General features: G+C 39.8%; 1 protein-coding gene across 1 annotated transcript; it reads left to right on the top strand.

Moving 5' to 3' along the window:
• The first annotated feature begins 3,347 nt into the window (after window positions 1-3,347).
• Window positions 3,348-8,113, top strand: dusp6 (dual specificity phosphatase 6). Its single transcript, XM_028817346.2, has 3 exons — window positions 3,348-4,253; window positions 4,625-5,059; window positions 6,300-8,113. The coding sequence occupies exons 1-3, from the start codon at window positions 3,854-3,856 to the stop codon at window positions 6,605-6,607; spliced, it is 1,143 nt and encodes a 380-aa protein (XP_028673179.2). The 5' UTR covers window positions 3,348-3,853; the 3' UTR covers window positions 6,608-8,113.
• The last annotated feature ends 7,363 nt before the right edge of the window (window positions 8,114-15,476 follow it).

Below are 15,476 nucleotides of genomic sequence, written 5' to 3'. Positions count from 1 at the left end.
TGATGGCCTACATTTGAACGAGGACATATATGAGACAAAATGGTGCGGTGTTCAGTTGGCTGTGATCAGTGCTAAAAAAATGGTAATGACAGCAGATTTGTATCTGCCAGCATAGAACAAAAGACTAACTGGAACAGCATGGAAACAAGAGTAGCATGGGATGCATTGATAATTTTCGGGTGTATACCATCAGTTCCCACATACTGTAACCATGGGGACTGGAGTAACCAGTCTATATTTCCATCGGAGGCGATGTTTCATATTAATGCTTGCAGATTAGGGGATTTCATCATGACATGAGAAAGGCGGGCGGGATACCAGTTTAAGAGCACAATGAGTGCCGTTATCCAAGGTGCTGCTGCAGACAGTTCCTTAGGGCAGGAACTGTTATGAGAAAGTACTGTCTTATTTCCAGTGTCACCTAAACCTCATTTTGTGCCCTTTACCCATTCTCTTAATCTCTCTCAAATTATTGTTTTCAAAAGAATACTGTTTAGTTTTTGTGCATATTTATAAAAACAGTGGAGCCTTCAACACTAAAGAAAATGTGGTATTGTAGTGCATGTGCATGCAAATGTGAGTACATAAAGCTTTTAGAGGAGATGTCTGAATTATAGGCACGTTATATATGTTTTTGTATGACACCGCATTCACAATTATTTCACAAAAGAACACAAAAAGATTTAAAGGTTTGCAACATAAAAACCACATCTCTAAATACACATCAAAATCATCCCTATTCAAGCCATCACTACATAAGTAATTAATTTCCAACTTATCGTCTATGTAAGACAGAAAAATCCTAGAAAGATGCTGGTAGCGAAAGACAATAGAACACCCAAAGAGCTCATCTCAGTGTAGAATGACCCACATTTACTGTTTCACACATTTCCAACAGAAGCCGCCTCCGCAGAGCGCAGACCTGACGCTTCCCCCGGAGCGAGTCGTGCAGGGAGAGGAGACAAAAATAGAAGCAATCAGCCTGCCTGCCGGAGTCTGCAGCCCACGCCTCACGGTTTAAAAAGTCCCGGCAGACGTTCAGTCTCGTCTTATCTGACACCGATGGATTGTGCAATCTTCCAGCTTCCACAGAAATCTCGGGAAACTCGAGTGCAATCTAATTATCTAATAATGTCACTTCACATTCGCATACCACTCCATTATTTTCAACTTCTTTAACCGCTCTCGTTTACTTCGCGTATTTAAATGCACTGACTTGCTTGGTTCTCACTATTAAGTAAGGTACCTTGAATGTCAGTCTGCCAATCATTCAGACAAATGGGGGACCTTGTGGGTCAGTGATATGTAAATGATTTTTTTCACCCTAATCCATCCGAATGGTTTAAGTCCATTTAGCAAGTCGTATTTAGCGAATGTGTCACAATTGAACCTATTTTTTCAATCATACATCTATGTTGCATCCGTTAATTCTTATAATTATGGTAAACCATATACAGTAGCTAATGTTAGTCGGCTCTTCTTTTCGTGTCAGTACAGGTTTTTATGAGTACAATAATTAGAAAATGGTTTTGTTTATGCGTACAAAGCATACTTTCAATTGTAATTAAATTTCTGTGTAAATAAGCCGGCGTCTGTCTATTTTTATCGCTGGCAAATGAAGAGGAATTGAAATTGGGCATTGCACCACAAAATGCCAGTCAGAGCCCTTGCCTATGGCCTCCGTTAGGCAACTTTCTAATACCGTGGGTTCTACCAGTTCTGAACAAACGAAATGTTCAAAATCATTCAGGAGAAATGACCCGTTTGTTGTTATTATTATTATTATTAAGGCCAACTGCGAATTTCTATTGGTCTAAGCTGGTTTGAGAACGTTACTTCATGTTTCACCCGACCTTTGCCACTTCAGGGTCGAATTATTATTATTATTATTATTATTATTATTATTTCTGGCAGAGGCATGCTGAGATTTTTCTAGACCTGCTGAAACTTTTCCTCGGTAGCACTTTCATTTTTACTTTATTTTTAAAACAATTTTATTGTTATTTTATTATGGTCCATACGCGTTATACCCAAACTATTCTTTAAACATCCAACATGAAAGGCGTTAAACCAGTAGCGTAGATTATAATCATGTTACAGAAGTGACTTTATATCAGAAAAGTCATGTTAAAGGGCGATATGTTACAGGCACAGCATCAATAAAGTGATTTTAAAAATAGATAACTCGAACCAAATTTCGTTAATGCGATTTTGTAAACGAACGTTCTCATTTTTCTGACAGAAAAGCTTTATATATTAAACGGGTTGGCCAGATTATAAAGGTCATAGGGCAATTATTTTGAGATAGCAATATGGCAGTGCTGTTCATAAGCGTCCTCATATTTTATTTGCTCTTTAAACCTAACTCAACATACAACGAAACAGCCTTTCCGCATATCACTTCCAACACATCAGACCAACTAAACGTTAATTAAAGTAATGATCAAGCGGGCTCACACTATAGACTGGTGGGTTTATATTACAGCAATATTACATACGTGTCTGCGTCGTCCCGTCAGCAGGTGTGTACATAGGATGGGGTAATACAAAAGTTTTCAACTGGTTGCGTGCTTAGCGGTTTAGTTTTCTTAAAATTCATGAGGATGCCTACGTATCGAACCATAACATTATACTGCATTCAGATATTAAGTTTTAGACCTGTATTATTTAAGAATACTAAAGGTGAGAATTAAAACACATGCAGATTATTTTTGTCTGAGCTTAAGCTTATTTGTATCAATACATTTATCAAGTACCGTTGCGCATGACCAGTCAATAGCTATATAAACAAAAAACTTGCACGTTCTAAAATCGATTCTAATTTTTTTTATCGTTTTGGCTGTCATTTATCTTAATATCGCAATCTAAACAGAAAAAAACAATAATTCTCAGTGCGCAAATCGGTTAGTTCCTGAAAATACTAGAAATATTTTAAACGTGTTTCCGAATGTTTAAGACATTCTGAGTGTTTAAGACAGACGGGTAACCTGGAAGCCGCCGTTTGGCGCATTACATCGGCTGGATGTAGCAGTCTGCGCTTTTCGCGGCCTTGCTATCTCCGTGTGTACTCAGCCCTGGGGTGGGGGTTGGTTTGAGAGCGAGGAAGGATCCCCTCCACTAAAAAAAAAAAAATACACGCTGTCCTTCCTCTTAAGTGGCACCGCTGTTGCTGTTTGTTTGCACTCGGCTGATCCGGAGCGGAAATTCCTTTCCGTTTTTGTGAATGACAAACTCATTAACAATTCATCAACACAGCCTGTTCCATCCGGCCCCGTCTCTAGGGCAACCACTTTCCGAGCACTCTCATTGGCTGGCGGACAGAATGTATCCATTCAGGCACTGTGCGTTCTTACCCATTCAGAATCTTTCAGCGGCCGAACGAGTGGATCAGGCGCTCATATTGTGAGACGGGGAGTGAATCTATACGGTAGAGCGAGCCTTTCACCTGCAACACAGGACTTGAGCGAGATCACGCCGCAGAGTTACACTAGGCGACATGCTTGGCACTCCCTGCTGAGCCTCATATATTTGCCCGATCTGTACTGGCTAAAGGTGAACATTGTGACAATCGAAAGGACGGACTAAACCACGAGCTGTACCACTGCGGGGAGGCTCTTCAAATAAACGTCTCTCATTGATAAAATGCACTGACATGCCCTGCGGAAAAGCACAAGTGGGCGAGATACACTCCTGACTTTTGCAAAATCTACAGGATTTCGGCTCGGTACTCTAAAATTAGTATTCTAAAGTTCCCAACTTGGGCTTCTGCACGGAGTGTGGATTGATCAACCCACGGTGTACCTGCTTGATCATCCTCTCTTCACTCCTGTGATTTATTATTACCGCTAAACTAATGCTAGATAAATTAAAGCCCGTTCTTTTTGATTCGATTATGGCGATGTGTAAGACCGCAGGCTGGCTTAAGGAACAGCTACAGGCAGGCAATGACAGCCTGCTGGTGATGGACTGTCGAGCACCGGAACTGTACGATTCCTCCCATGTGGAGACCGCCATCAACGTGGCGATACCCAGTCTTATGCTCCGGCGCCTTAAGAAGGGCAACCTACCCTTAAAATCCTTACTGGCGAACGGGGAAGACAAGGAGCGGTTCGCCAGGAGGTGCAAGACAGACACGATCGTGCTCTACGATGAGTACAGCAGCGAGTGGAACGAGAATGTGGACGGCGGCTCGGTACTTGGACTTTTACTGAGGAGGCTCAAAGATGAGGGCTACAAGGCATTTTACCTGGAAGGTATGTTTTGCAGTTTCGCGGATTTCTCATGTCCACTCTGAGTTTTTTTGGTGCTAAAATGTAGCAGCTAACTGGAGAAATATATGTTTAAAATAATGGTCAGGCACTTGGCTGTTGAAAAACACCATGGTCAATGCAGGATATGTGAATTTTATGAATACCAATACTGGATAATGGAATATGAGGATTCCTTCCGTTTTATCTTTGCAAAGTTATTCCATACAAGCTGACCATATTAATCAAAAGCCAGGTGGATGCAATTCACCATTCAGAGGGCATGTGATTATAAAGCACTTAAAAACATTCATTTATAATATCAATATTCTTTGATCTTGTTCTTTAATGTTTCTTCTCTCTCTTGCTATTTACAGGAGGATTCAACAAATTTCAGGCAGAGTTCCCTGCACACTGCGAGACAAATCTGGACAGCTCCTGTAGTAGCAGTTCCCCCTCTGCTCCTGTTCTTGGCTTGGGGGGGCTTCGCATCAGCTCTGATTCTTCTGATATCGAATCTGACATTGATAGAGACCCCCACAGTGCTACTGACTCTGATGGCAGCCCCTTGTCCAACACCCAGCCTTCTTTCCCTGTTGAGATCCTGCCTGACTTGTACCTTGGCTGCGCTAAAGACTCAACAAACCTGGACATTTTAGATAAATATGGAATCAAATACATCCTGAACGTGACCCCAAATCTGCCCAACCTGTTTGAAAATGCAGGGGAGTTCAAGTATAAGCAGATCCCAATATCCGACCATTGGAGTCAGAACCTCTCTCAGTTCTTCCCAGAAGCCATTGGATTTATAGGTAAGTGAAATTAAAGTGCTCCGAGGTCATTTGAGTTTACCAGTTTCTCAGTAGCACATGATATTGACAAAACAAATGTCTAAATAAAACATTTCATAAACATTTTAATAATAATATAATGCATAAGGTTTTGCAATAAATAGGCCAGGCAAATTATGGTAAAGTATAGTTTGATAGCTAATATGGAGAGTACAGAGACAGAAATAAGATCTGGTGTAAAAAATATAAAACTTACAACCAAAGTCATACACTATGAAATATGAAATTGCCCTCTCAGGAGCATTAAGTTAAAAAAGAAGTGCTGCTCTTAATTAAAATATTTAAATGAAAAGTGCAGCCAAGAATTTTTGTCAGTTATTCAAAATTTCTATTTGCATTCTGCGTTGTTATTTGAACTTCTGACTATGTAAATGTATTATTGTGTGTGAAAAGTGAAGGACTTGTTTCACTTGTCATGTCTCCTCTGTTTTGATCACTTGCCTAGTTTATAACATTTAATCACAAAAACAGACATGCCCAGTTTATGTACCTTTAGTAAAACTGTCTTCAAAGAGAAGTTCTTGTGGTTTTGTTTAATGGTTCAAAGTCCTGGCTTCAGCTACTTGTTTTGACTGCATTTCTGCTCCTTTGGGCACTCTGCCTGTGTTTAATATGATTGTAATAGGAAGAGTAGCATCAAATAGGGAGGGGAGGCGTAATTTGAGCCCAGCAGGAAGGAATTTCTTCTGGAAGCCACATAGAAGCTAATCTGGCACATTTCCTTTTACAATGGAGCCCATTTTCAGGGAATGTTGACATCCTGTTACTCTTAATGCGCTGCCCCCATGACTTCCCTTTACTCTTTTGAATGCCTGAATGGCACCATTGTCAGAGGCACAACAGTTGGAGGAATAATTTAATAGACTTTCATAGTCAACTTTGTTCCTGTCAAAGACACTCAATACCAATACCATTACATCTTCTGCCATATTTTTTTTTTCCAGAGCAGGAATGTTTTAGCACTATAGGCAACTGTCTTCGGAAGTAATTATTCTAAATCTTTGGACACTATCTTGATAGCTGGTGTAGCATTAACCATGAAACAAAGAGAAGAACCTGCCATTTTGCTTTTGTCTTGGCATATTAAGAAGGTTGAAATTCTCTAACATTAGATACCATATGTGTAGTAAATCTGAAAGAAAACCTCTGCATGTTCCTCCTAATTCAGATTCAGTCTAATTATTTTTTCCTTCTCCCTCAGATGAAGCTCGGACCAAGAAGTGTGGCGTTTTGGTGCACTGCCTGGCAGGAATCAGCCGTTCGGTCACAGTCACTGTGGCTTATCTGATGAAGAAACTCAATTTGTCCATGAATGATGCATATGACATTGTGAAAATGAAGAAATCGAATATCTCACCAAACTTCAACTTCATGGGTCAGCTGCTGGACTTTGAACGAACCCTAGGGCTGAACAGTCCATGCGACAACAGGACCAGCTCTCAGCCTCTGTACTTCACCACCCCCACTAATCAAAATGTTTTTCAGCTTGACCCACTTGAGTCGACGTGAGCCCCTGCAGCAGTGACCTGGTTACCAGCACTGAAAATTTTATTGGCCACCTAATGTCAAGAACCTTGACATGATTGACAGGACTGGTCTGAAATAACAGTTGCCGGATGTTCTTGCTGAAGGCCTCAGCTGCCGAATTATGGGAGCAGCTGTTGCAGAGAACGAGAGAAGGGGGTGGGGGAAGCTCTCAGTCTTCATTCTTTCTGTCTTTTAGACCCTGACAGCATTTTCCATTGTCCCAAAGGTCTGAACGCCTAGAGGGCGCTGGGTGGGGAAAGTGTGTGTGCGCTTGGCTAAAATGAAGCACAACTTAAGTTGCATGTGTGCAATGGACTGGGGAAAAAAAAAAAAAGCTAAGAATTCCAAAGAAGTGTCCCTGGTCGAACTGGACTGTTTCAAGAGCACTCTTTCTTACAAGGCTGGGTCGGCTTTGGGTGGAGAGCAATTTTTTTTTAAAGGTTGTCTTCTGTGAAGACTGGCTTACAGTGGGAGAAGGGAAATCTCACTGGTTCTTTCACAGCACTGTTACTGACATTCTCTGTTCTTGTGGAGGAGTCTGTTTAAAAATTATGTATGATGTAAAAAAATATTTAAAGTGCATAATCGCACTTGTTAATAATGAATTGTTTAAAAAACAAAAAGCTGGGGTACTGATTTTGATTTTCTTTTCCCTTCTATGTATGCTGTCTTGGGTGTCAAATAATTATATTCATAGTTTCACCATGCCAAAAAGAGGTTCGGAGAAGTTGGATACTTAATTTTAATTATTTTTTTTTTTGAGTGTCTGTGTGAATGGAGTTTAATCATCATGGGGAAGCTTTTCTGGACTTTTCGCACAGAGGCGTAATTGGTTCAAGGTTACTCCTGCTGTTTTAATCTTCCTGGACTGGACCATGTACCCCTGCAATACATACTTTTTTGCAACTGAAATTTTACAACTGAGGTGCTACGCACGGCATAATTTAATTTATGGAATGCAGAGACATCCTTCTGACTTTGTGTACAGTAAACAAAATCATTTATGAATGAACACGGTATGTTGTGCTGCATGAAATTATTGTACAGTCAGTGCTCCCTGGTTTAATTGTTCCTTTTCTGTGTGAAGCACTAAGCACGGCATGGGATTAATACAAAATGGGGATAAGGAAGGATGAGGTTTCTATTAATATTCATTTAAGTTTGCTAAAGCAAGGAGTACATTTAAAAAAAAAAATGTAGGCACCAAATGTGTAAACAGACCACTTTATATTCACTGATCTTTTCAAATGATAAATGCAGTATAGTCACTGGTAAGCGAATGCCAAACAGCTGGTTTTTTTTACTGCTCTGGATAAGATGAGACGGTTCCGGAAGATTGTGCAGCCTTTGCTCTAAGCCTCCTCCAGACCACACACACACACACACACACACACACACACGGTCTTTATTATGGTATAAAATGGTTGCAGGAATTCTTAAGAATGTACAAATTTAAATTATTAATAAATAACTATTTTGTCTATCAAACTCTCTATGTTTGTGGTTTGTTGAACTTTTAAAGTTGAATTTCTTTTTTTACGTCTGGGATTTACCTCGATAAATGGAATCCTGTTGTTTCAATTACCAAAAATAAATAAATACCTCTGCGGTGGGTTGGCACCCTGCCCAGGATTGGTTCCTGCCTTGTGCCCTGTGTTGGCTGGGATTGGCTCCAGCAGACCCCCGTGACCCTGTGTTCGGATTCAGCGGGTTGGAAAATGGATGGATGGATGGAAATAAATACCTAAATAAACGTCTCAAACAACGGTAATGATGTTAATTTAAATTAATCTTGCCCTCCCTTACTGATTTAGCGCTGGTCCAGCAGCCTTCTGAATGAACCTGGTAAGTTCAAGGTGGCATCTGGCTCGAGCCGTACACAACGAAATCGGCAGTGTTAAATAAACTGAACTCTTACATTGTTAAACCTAGAAATTAATATGCGAGAAGAGCCACTTCCATATACAGACATGACCTGTCAATCTGAAACTGCCGATTTTGTTGTGTTAAGACTGTGCTTGAGCGCCGGTAAAAGTGTGCACGTACCCTGTTCAGGCTTCCCGGCATTACACTCCGCCGAGCAGACGGGTTCTTCTGCAATTAACTCCTTTTATTTGGAGCTGCCAAAGTTACTAAATGGTCAAAACATGACATCCCTATTAGCGGATCCCAGGGGCGCCGGCAGGCACCGCACTAAGGGCTGCGATGCCGCCATTCCAATCCCGCTTCCTCGTTTCGAAGCCCGCGTCTTCTGTAATTTCTACGCATATACTTCCGTAGGTTTTCCTGCTGATTAGGTTAACTGGCGACTGCAATAATAATAATAAAACACTTTATTTATATAGCGCCTTTCTCACGCCCAAGCTATATATTCCAGCATTTCTCATGCTGTAAACTGCCCCAGTGTGGCTAAGTGCTGCTCCACAATCGGCTGCATTTCTGGGCCAGTTTCAGAATGTCACGGAGTGAGCCTGTGCAAAATCCCCCGCTTAACACTGTTCATAACAATCCGAAGCTCTGTAGCATTTAGACTACTATAATCAAATGAACGGAACATTTCATAACCCCTTCTTTAAACATACTAATAAACAATGCTACAGTAATTGTCTTACTTCACTTTTATATCGTTCTAATATGCAAATACATTACTTAAGTAAACCTGACACAGCAGATGTTTGCCGTTTCCACGAGTGTCACAACTTTCGTCCACTAGCTTCTTTTCTAAAGTTTTTTTTTTTTAATAAACGACAAACTTGCCCTTTAAGTTAAACCATTCAAGCCTCGGCGAGGTGCAGGATAAACCGGCTGGCCGCTCACCGTGCACGCATGCGCAAGAGCACAGCCTCCGTTCAAGGCTTGGTGAAGCCGGCGCAACGCATCATTTAACGACATAATTCGGCACACCACATAAATAACACAGCGTAGTGCAATCGAACAGAACAACACAGCACAACACAATCTAAAGTGATCTCCCCTCATATAAAACAGTACAATATAACATTATATAATAACAATACTGGTCTTTCTATCAAAACATAACAACTTTAGATAGATAGATAGACTTTATACAACATAACAACATATCACACACCTTGCTGCATCATAACACAATATGCCATAACCCAATGTAAGCTAACTTATCCTCAATATAGCACAATATAAAATAGCATAATACACCACAAGCTAACACAACAACTTGGTACAACAATACAATACAATTACAATTTATTTTTTGCATAGCCCAAAATCACACAAGGAGTGCTGCGATGGGCTTTAACAGGCCCCTTTTTTGACAGCCCCCCAGCCTTGACTCTCTAAGAAGACAAAGAAAAAAATGCTCCCACAAAAAATCTTTGAAGGGAAAAAATGGAATAAATCTCAGGAAAGGTAATTCAGAGAGAGAGAGAGAGACCCCTTTCCAGGTAGGTTGGGCATGTAGTGGAAGTCAAAAAATGGTGTAAATACAATACAATACATAAAACAGAACAAAAGTAATCCTCGATACAATACAATAGTAACAGTACAAGTATGGAGCAAAATGCAAAAGTAGATTAAACAGCACAAGACTGTGGAATCTAAATAATAATAGTAATCCACTTTATTTGTATAGCACCTTTGCCATGCTCAAAGCACTTCACATAAATGAACAACAGGGTATATACAACATTGGATACAAATGCTGTCTGCTTAAAACGTTAAATAAAGATAAAAACTGGAAACACAAAGCTCTGAATGAGAATAAGTTAGAATAACCCTGGATAAAAATACAAAATACTACAAGAAACCCCAAAACAAATCACAAAATTTATAATACAAATCATTCTAAGCACCTGGACCTGAGCAGATGAGTCTTAAGTTTTTTTGAAAGAATGAATTAAGAATTAATTTTAGGATGTCGTTCCAAAATCTGGGCTCTATACAGCTGAAGGCCCTGTCCTCCATGGAGCACAAGTTAGACAAATGTGCCAGAATTGGTGGAACTTAGTGGGTGGACAGGAGCACCACGATGGAAGAGATTACTGATATAGTCCGATGCAAGGCCATTTAAAGCTTGATAGGTTAGTAAAAAGAATTTTCTGTTTAATCCTATAAGACACAGGGAGCCAGTAATGGCAAAGCAGGATGTGTGTGATGTGCTCGCTATTACAGAGCTGTGTAGGAACTCTTGCAGCAGAGTTTTGAACCAACTGGAGCTGTGATAAAAGATTAGAAGAGGCATCTGTCAGTAGGGAGTTACAGTAAAGCATGAACAACTATCTCAGCTTCAGAAAAGAAAAGGAATGAGTGAACACGGGATATGTTATGGAGGTGAAAGTAAGAATGTTTCTTAATAACGCATTAAAACATTCTATAAAAGAACTCAGCTTAATACAACCTAACCTCCCCAGGCCAGTGTAATCCAATTAAGATTTGCTAGGGATGTTAGAGCAACAGCAGGTTTACAGGTTTGTAGTGTGGCAGAGTCTGTAACTGCAACTGTGTGCATAAAGCAAACGCCTGGTTGATGGGATGCTCATGTATTGCAAGATAGGTCCCTACACCCATCCACACCAGGACACTTTAGGATAATTCAGCCATCTAACCTAAAGAGTCTCCGGGAGTAAGTGGCTACAATGACATCTAGAGAATGTGCAGTTTTACATAGACTGGAATTTGTGCTGCAGATACTAAAGCTGTACCCTTGTGCCACCTGATAAAGTCATGTTTTATATAACATCACGTCATGTGTAGCATTCCATTTGGCATTAGGATAAACAGGTAAGGCAGTAACGATAGTTCCTTTTGTTGGCAAATCTAAATTGCTGTTCCACTGTATGTGTTTTCATACTGTAACAAAGTAACTTCTCATCACAACATAGCCAACGTTTCTCTTCTTTCACTCTTTGGCCTCATTGTTATTTTGAAAAAAGTTCACATTAAAGGTGACCCATTCTTCCCGCATGACAGCTTGCTGTTTCTTCAGATGAGCTGAGCTGAAAAAAGTTATCGGTTCAGAGGAACTCATCTCAGCCAGTAACACAAAGATTAACTGTAAGTGTGAGTTATGTAGAGAGGGCTTCCTGAGGAAGATTCAAAGGGAAAGACAACCTGCTCTCAATTAAGTCTCAGCATTTTCCTAGTGGCAAAAGCCCTTCCACACCTGCTTGTATTTCCTGTGTTCCCTCCTGCAGTCCCAGTGCCTTTTAAGCAGCAGTATAGTAGGGGAGGTCCGTTAGCTTTTAGGAAGGCTTTCTCCCTCGGCCATGGCAGTTTTCCATCAAACACTTTTTTTTTTACTGTGTTTCCTCTTTAACCAGAAACAGGGTTGACTGGACAATTGACATACAGTATATGAATTATGATTAAATTGATGACTGGTCATACCAGAAGCAGGTACACATGCAAGTTTCTATCCATACACATTTTGGGTTTCTCATTGCTTTCATTCAATTTTTACTTCTAATTCCTAAGTTGGCTCTAAAGTAAAAAAACTCAAAACACGAAACTAGACAACAACAACTAAAAAGATTTCTCATTCTTAATTTAATTGAAAAATAAACAAGCAAAACAAAAAGAAAAACTGCAATTGCAGCAGGCACAGTCACAAAAGATTACAATAACTTTATTGACTAACCCTATCCCAGTCCTAAATTTAATCATTAAGTTAACTGTGCAATCTCACTCAGAGGGACTAAGGGTAGGGTCACTAGTTAAAGTTAAGATATTTAAAGCCATGCCTGTCCATGACAGGTGTATAATTAATGTAGCACAGATATTGTAACAGTTACAAGGACACATCCAGTCTGAAATGTAATGGTGTTAGCAGTGGGATAAACCTTCAATGCCAATAGGTACAATATACAGTACTTGCATATACTTTCCAACATAATTACTTTTTAATGAATAACACATGTATTATTGATACATTTTTCACATAGGAGAGTCTCTTTTTCCCATCAGAACATGTACCAATGCTCTGCTATTTAAACGGATTTGATAGCAGGTATTCAACGCCAAGCAAATACAAGACAAGATGTACCTTTGTCCCTGTTTCCAAAACTCTTCTTAAAACATACTTACAATTTCAAACCTGCGTAACCCAATGGAGCCAGCGCCAGCTTACCCATTAAGTTCAACCACACGTGTAATATTTTTGTGTGTAATATTCATTTATTATACACAGATCCCATACAGTTCCATGCACCAAAACATTACTTTTAAGACACTAAACCAACATAATGTAAAATCATATTTCCTGCTTTACATGCATAGATTTGCATATTGTAGATGGGGTTTCACTCATTTTTATCATTTGGGTGAAGAAGTACACAAGGAGAATGGTAGGTAGTGTGCCCCCATTGTGGCTAAGATGTTAGATTATAAAATACAAAACTCCAGCTGTAGAAATATTTTTAAAAATTCAGTTAAGTGATTGGGTAAGTAAAAATGTCTCTATGAAACAAGTGTACTTCTGTAAACTTCCAGACAGAAGGCACCCCTTCCAATTTTGGTTGGTGATAAAGTAAATAATAAAATGAGGGAAAATCTAGAATGTCAGTCAGTCAGTCAGTCATCATCCAACCCACTATATCCTAACACAGAGCCAATCCCAGCCAGCACAGGGTGCAAGGCAGGAACAAAGCCCGGGCAGGGTGCCAGCCCACCACAGGTCACACACACCCACACACCAAGCACACACACTAAGGACAATTTAGGATCGCCAATGCACCTAACCTGCATGTCTTTGGACTGTGGGAGGAAACCCACGCAGACACGGGGAGAACATGCAAACTCCACGCAGGGAGGACCCGGGAAGCGAACCCAGGTCTCCTTATTGCCACTGTGCCACCGTGCCACCCAATTATAATTATAATTTATTTCACACATGCACAATTTCTTAAAATTAGTTTAGAGAAATGGCAAAACCCTTGTTATCCACAAATGTCCATATTGTTTTGTTTTAGGTGCACAAATATGGGGATGGTAATAGGCTTGAGAGGTAAACCGATTCCAGAAAATCAGTTTTCTTTTCTTCTGATTACCAGAGACTTTACTTACTCCCACTTCAAGGGGTAATTCTATCCATCTGCCAACCACGCTCTGTTTAAGAAGTCTCCAGGAACGTCCAACCAGAGTTCACTGCTTTTGCTGCGTTGCAGTTCAGTCAATCAATAGTCCCAGCTCTGAAAATAACAAGGAAGAAATGCTTCCTGTGAGAAATTCTGCAGGGAATTATAGTTGCTTTCTTTCATACTGAGAAAGTAGCACAGCCATTCAGAATTTCCGAATGTTTCCAGTAGCCGGAAAGACTGAACTCCGATTTACTGGAATAGGATAACCATTTCTGTTACAGGGAGGGTCTCTCACAATGTGTTAATACATAAAATTTATGGATGTGTTTTTAATGTGTTACTTTTGGATTAATTAAAAAAAAAACAATTAGTGATCTTTTATGCATTTTTTTAAGGATGACAAACTAAAGACCACCAACATCATTCCAGGGCCAGCTTGAAATTTAGGAAGGGGAAATCCAGTTAAGTAGGCATTGCCAGGTTAACCCATAGTTAGGTGTAATCAGTCACAGGGAACACTCATACACCCACCCATTTCATGAAAAGTTAGTCTCCAATCATCTTGACATAAATGCTCTTCACATATGACATTGAGAAAGCAATGCAATGTGTCGCATACTCTTTGCATTATTTGACAGTAAACTATTTCAACCATTCTATGATCTGCTTCTTGCAATTGAAAGAGGGCACCATGCTGGATGTTAGCCAACTTGCTGACCAAGCACAAGCATTACCTGGTAGGTAACCACCCATACAATCAGATTGTGATTCAGACTACGAATGCCATGAATGTAATTACCCCAATCTACATACTGTCAAATAAACGAAGCACACGCCGTGGTGCAACGTAAGAGGCTTCACCTCTGACATTCGAGGTTTGATTCCCTAGAGTGGGTGCATTGAGTGTGTACGCCTGATGAGCCCAGAATTAGGCTCTCATGTACTCTTTGCATTATTTGACACTAAACTATTTCAACCATATATATATATATATATATATATATATATATATATATATATATATACTGTATATATATATATATATATATATATATTATATATATATATACAGTATACAGTATATATATATATATATATATATATATATATATAATTCAACGTTTGTCTGTCTGTCTCTCTGTCTGTCCACTTTTCATGCGAGAACTACTTAACGGATTTAGATCGGCTTTTTTCTATAATTTGCTTGAACGTTCCGTTTGATTTTGTGACCTCTCATTGCACTATGTATCATAGTTCACTTGTGGTACTGACTTATTTGCACGTATCCGAGAGACACGCAGTGGGCTGAGGGGAGGGGGAACCTCCTCACTCATGCGACAGCCTCAGGGTGTATCTTACCTCCGCTTAGCTAGTGAACGAGAGTACTACTTAATGGATTTAGATCAGGCTTTTATCTACAATTTGCTTGAACATTCCAGTTGATTTTGCGACTTCTCTCATCACGCTAAGAATTATAGTTCGCTTGCAGGAGAGATATATTCACGCTAATGTGAGAGAGAGGCTGCAGGCCAAGGAGAGGGGGAAGAGTGACGTCAGGAGTGGGGAGCCACTACTACGCAGTTTCACTACTACACAGGCAGAGCCGCAGGGAATGGCTAGTAATATATATAATACATAAAATGTGTATAAGTTGGGAGTAACAATAAGCTGTAATGAAATTGGAGATACTTCTAAAATCCTTTCTTTCTTTATGTATAAATACAGTACACACAATACACAGTCTTAATGTATAAATGCAGTACTGCATATATGTACATACCACACTGGAAAAAAGTCAT

This window comes from Erpetoichthys calabaricus, chromosome 1 (assembly GCF_900747795.2).
Source record: "Erpetoichthys calabaricus chromosome 1, fErpCal1.3, whole genome shotgun sequence".
Taxonomy (NCBI): Eukaryota; Metazoa; Chordata; class Cladistia; order Polypteriformes; family Polypteridae; genus Erpetoichthys; species Erpetoichthys calabaricus.
The sequence above is the reverse complement of the archived record's forward strand: the minus strand, read 5'-3'. Positions and strand labels throughout refer to the sequence as shown.

Bases quoted from the DNA above. Each gene is read 5' to 3' on its own strand.
- dusp6 (XM_028817346.2), top strand. From the start codon at position 3,854: ATGCTAGATAAATTAAAGCCCGTTCTTTTTGATTCGATTATGGCGATG. The intron at 4,254-4,624 runs GTATGTTTTGCA...TGCTATTTACAG, and splicing joins CAAGGCATTTTACCTGGAAG to GAGGATTCAACAAATTTCAG. The intron at 5,060-6,299 runs GTAAGTGAAATT...CTTCTCCCTCAG, and splicing joins AGAAGCCATTGGATTTATAG to ATGAAGCTCGGACCAAGAAG.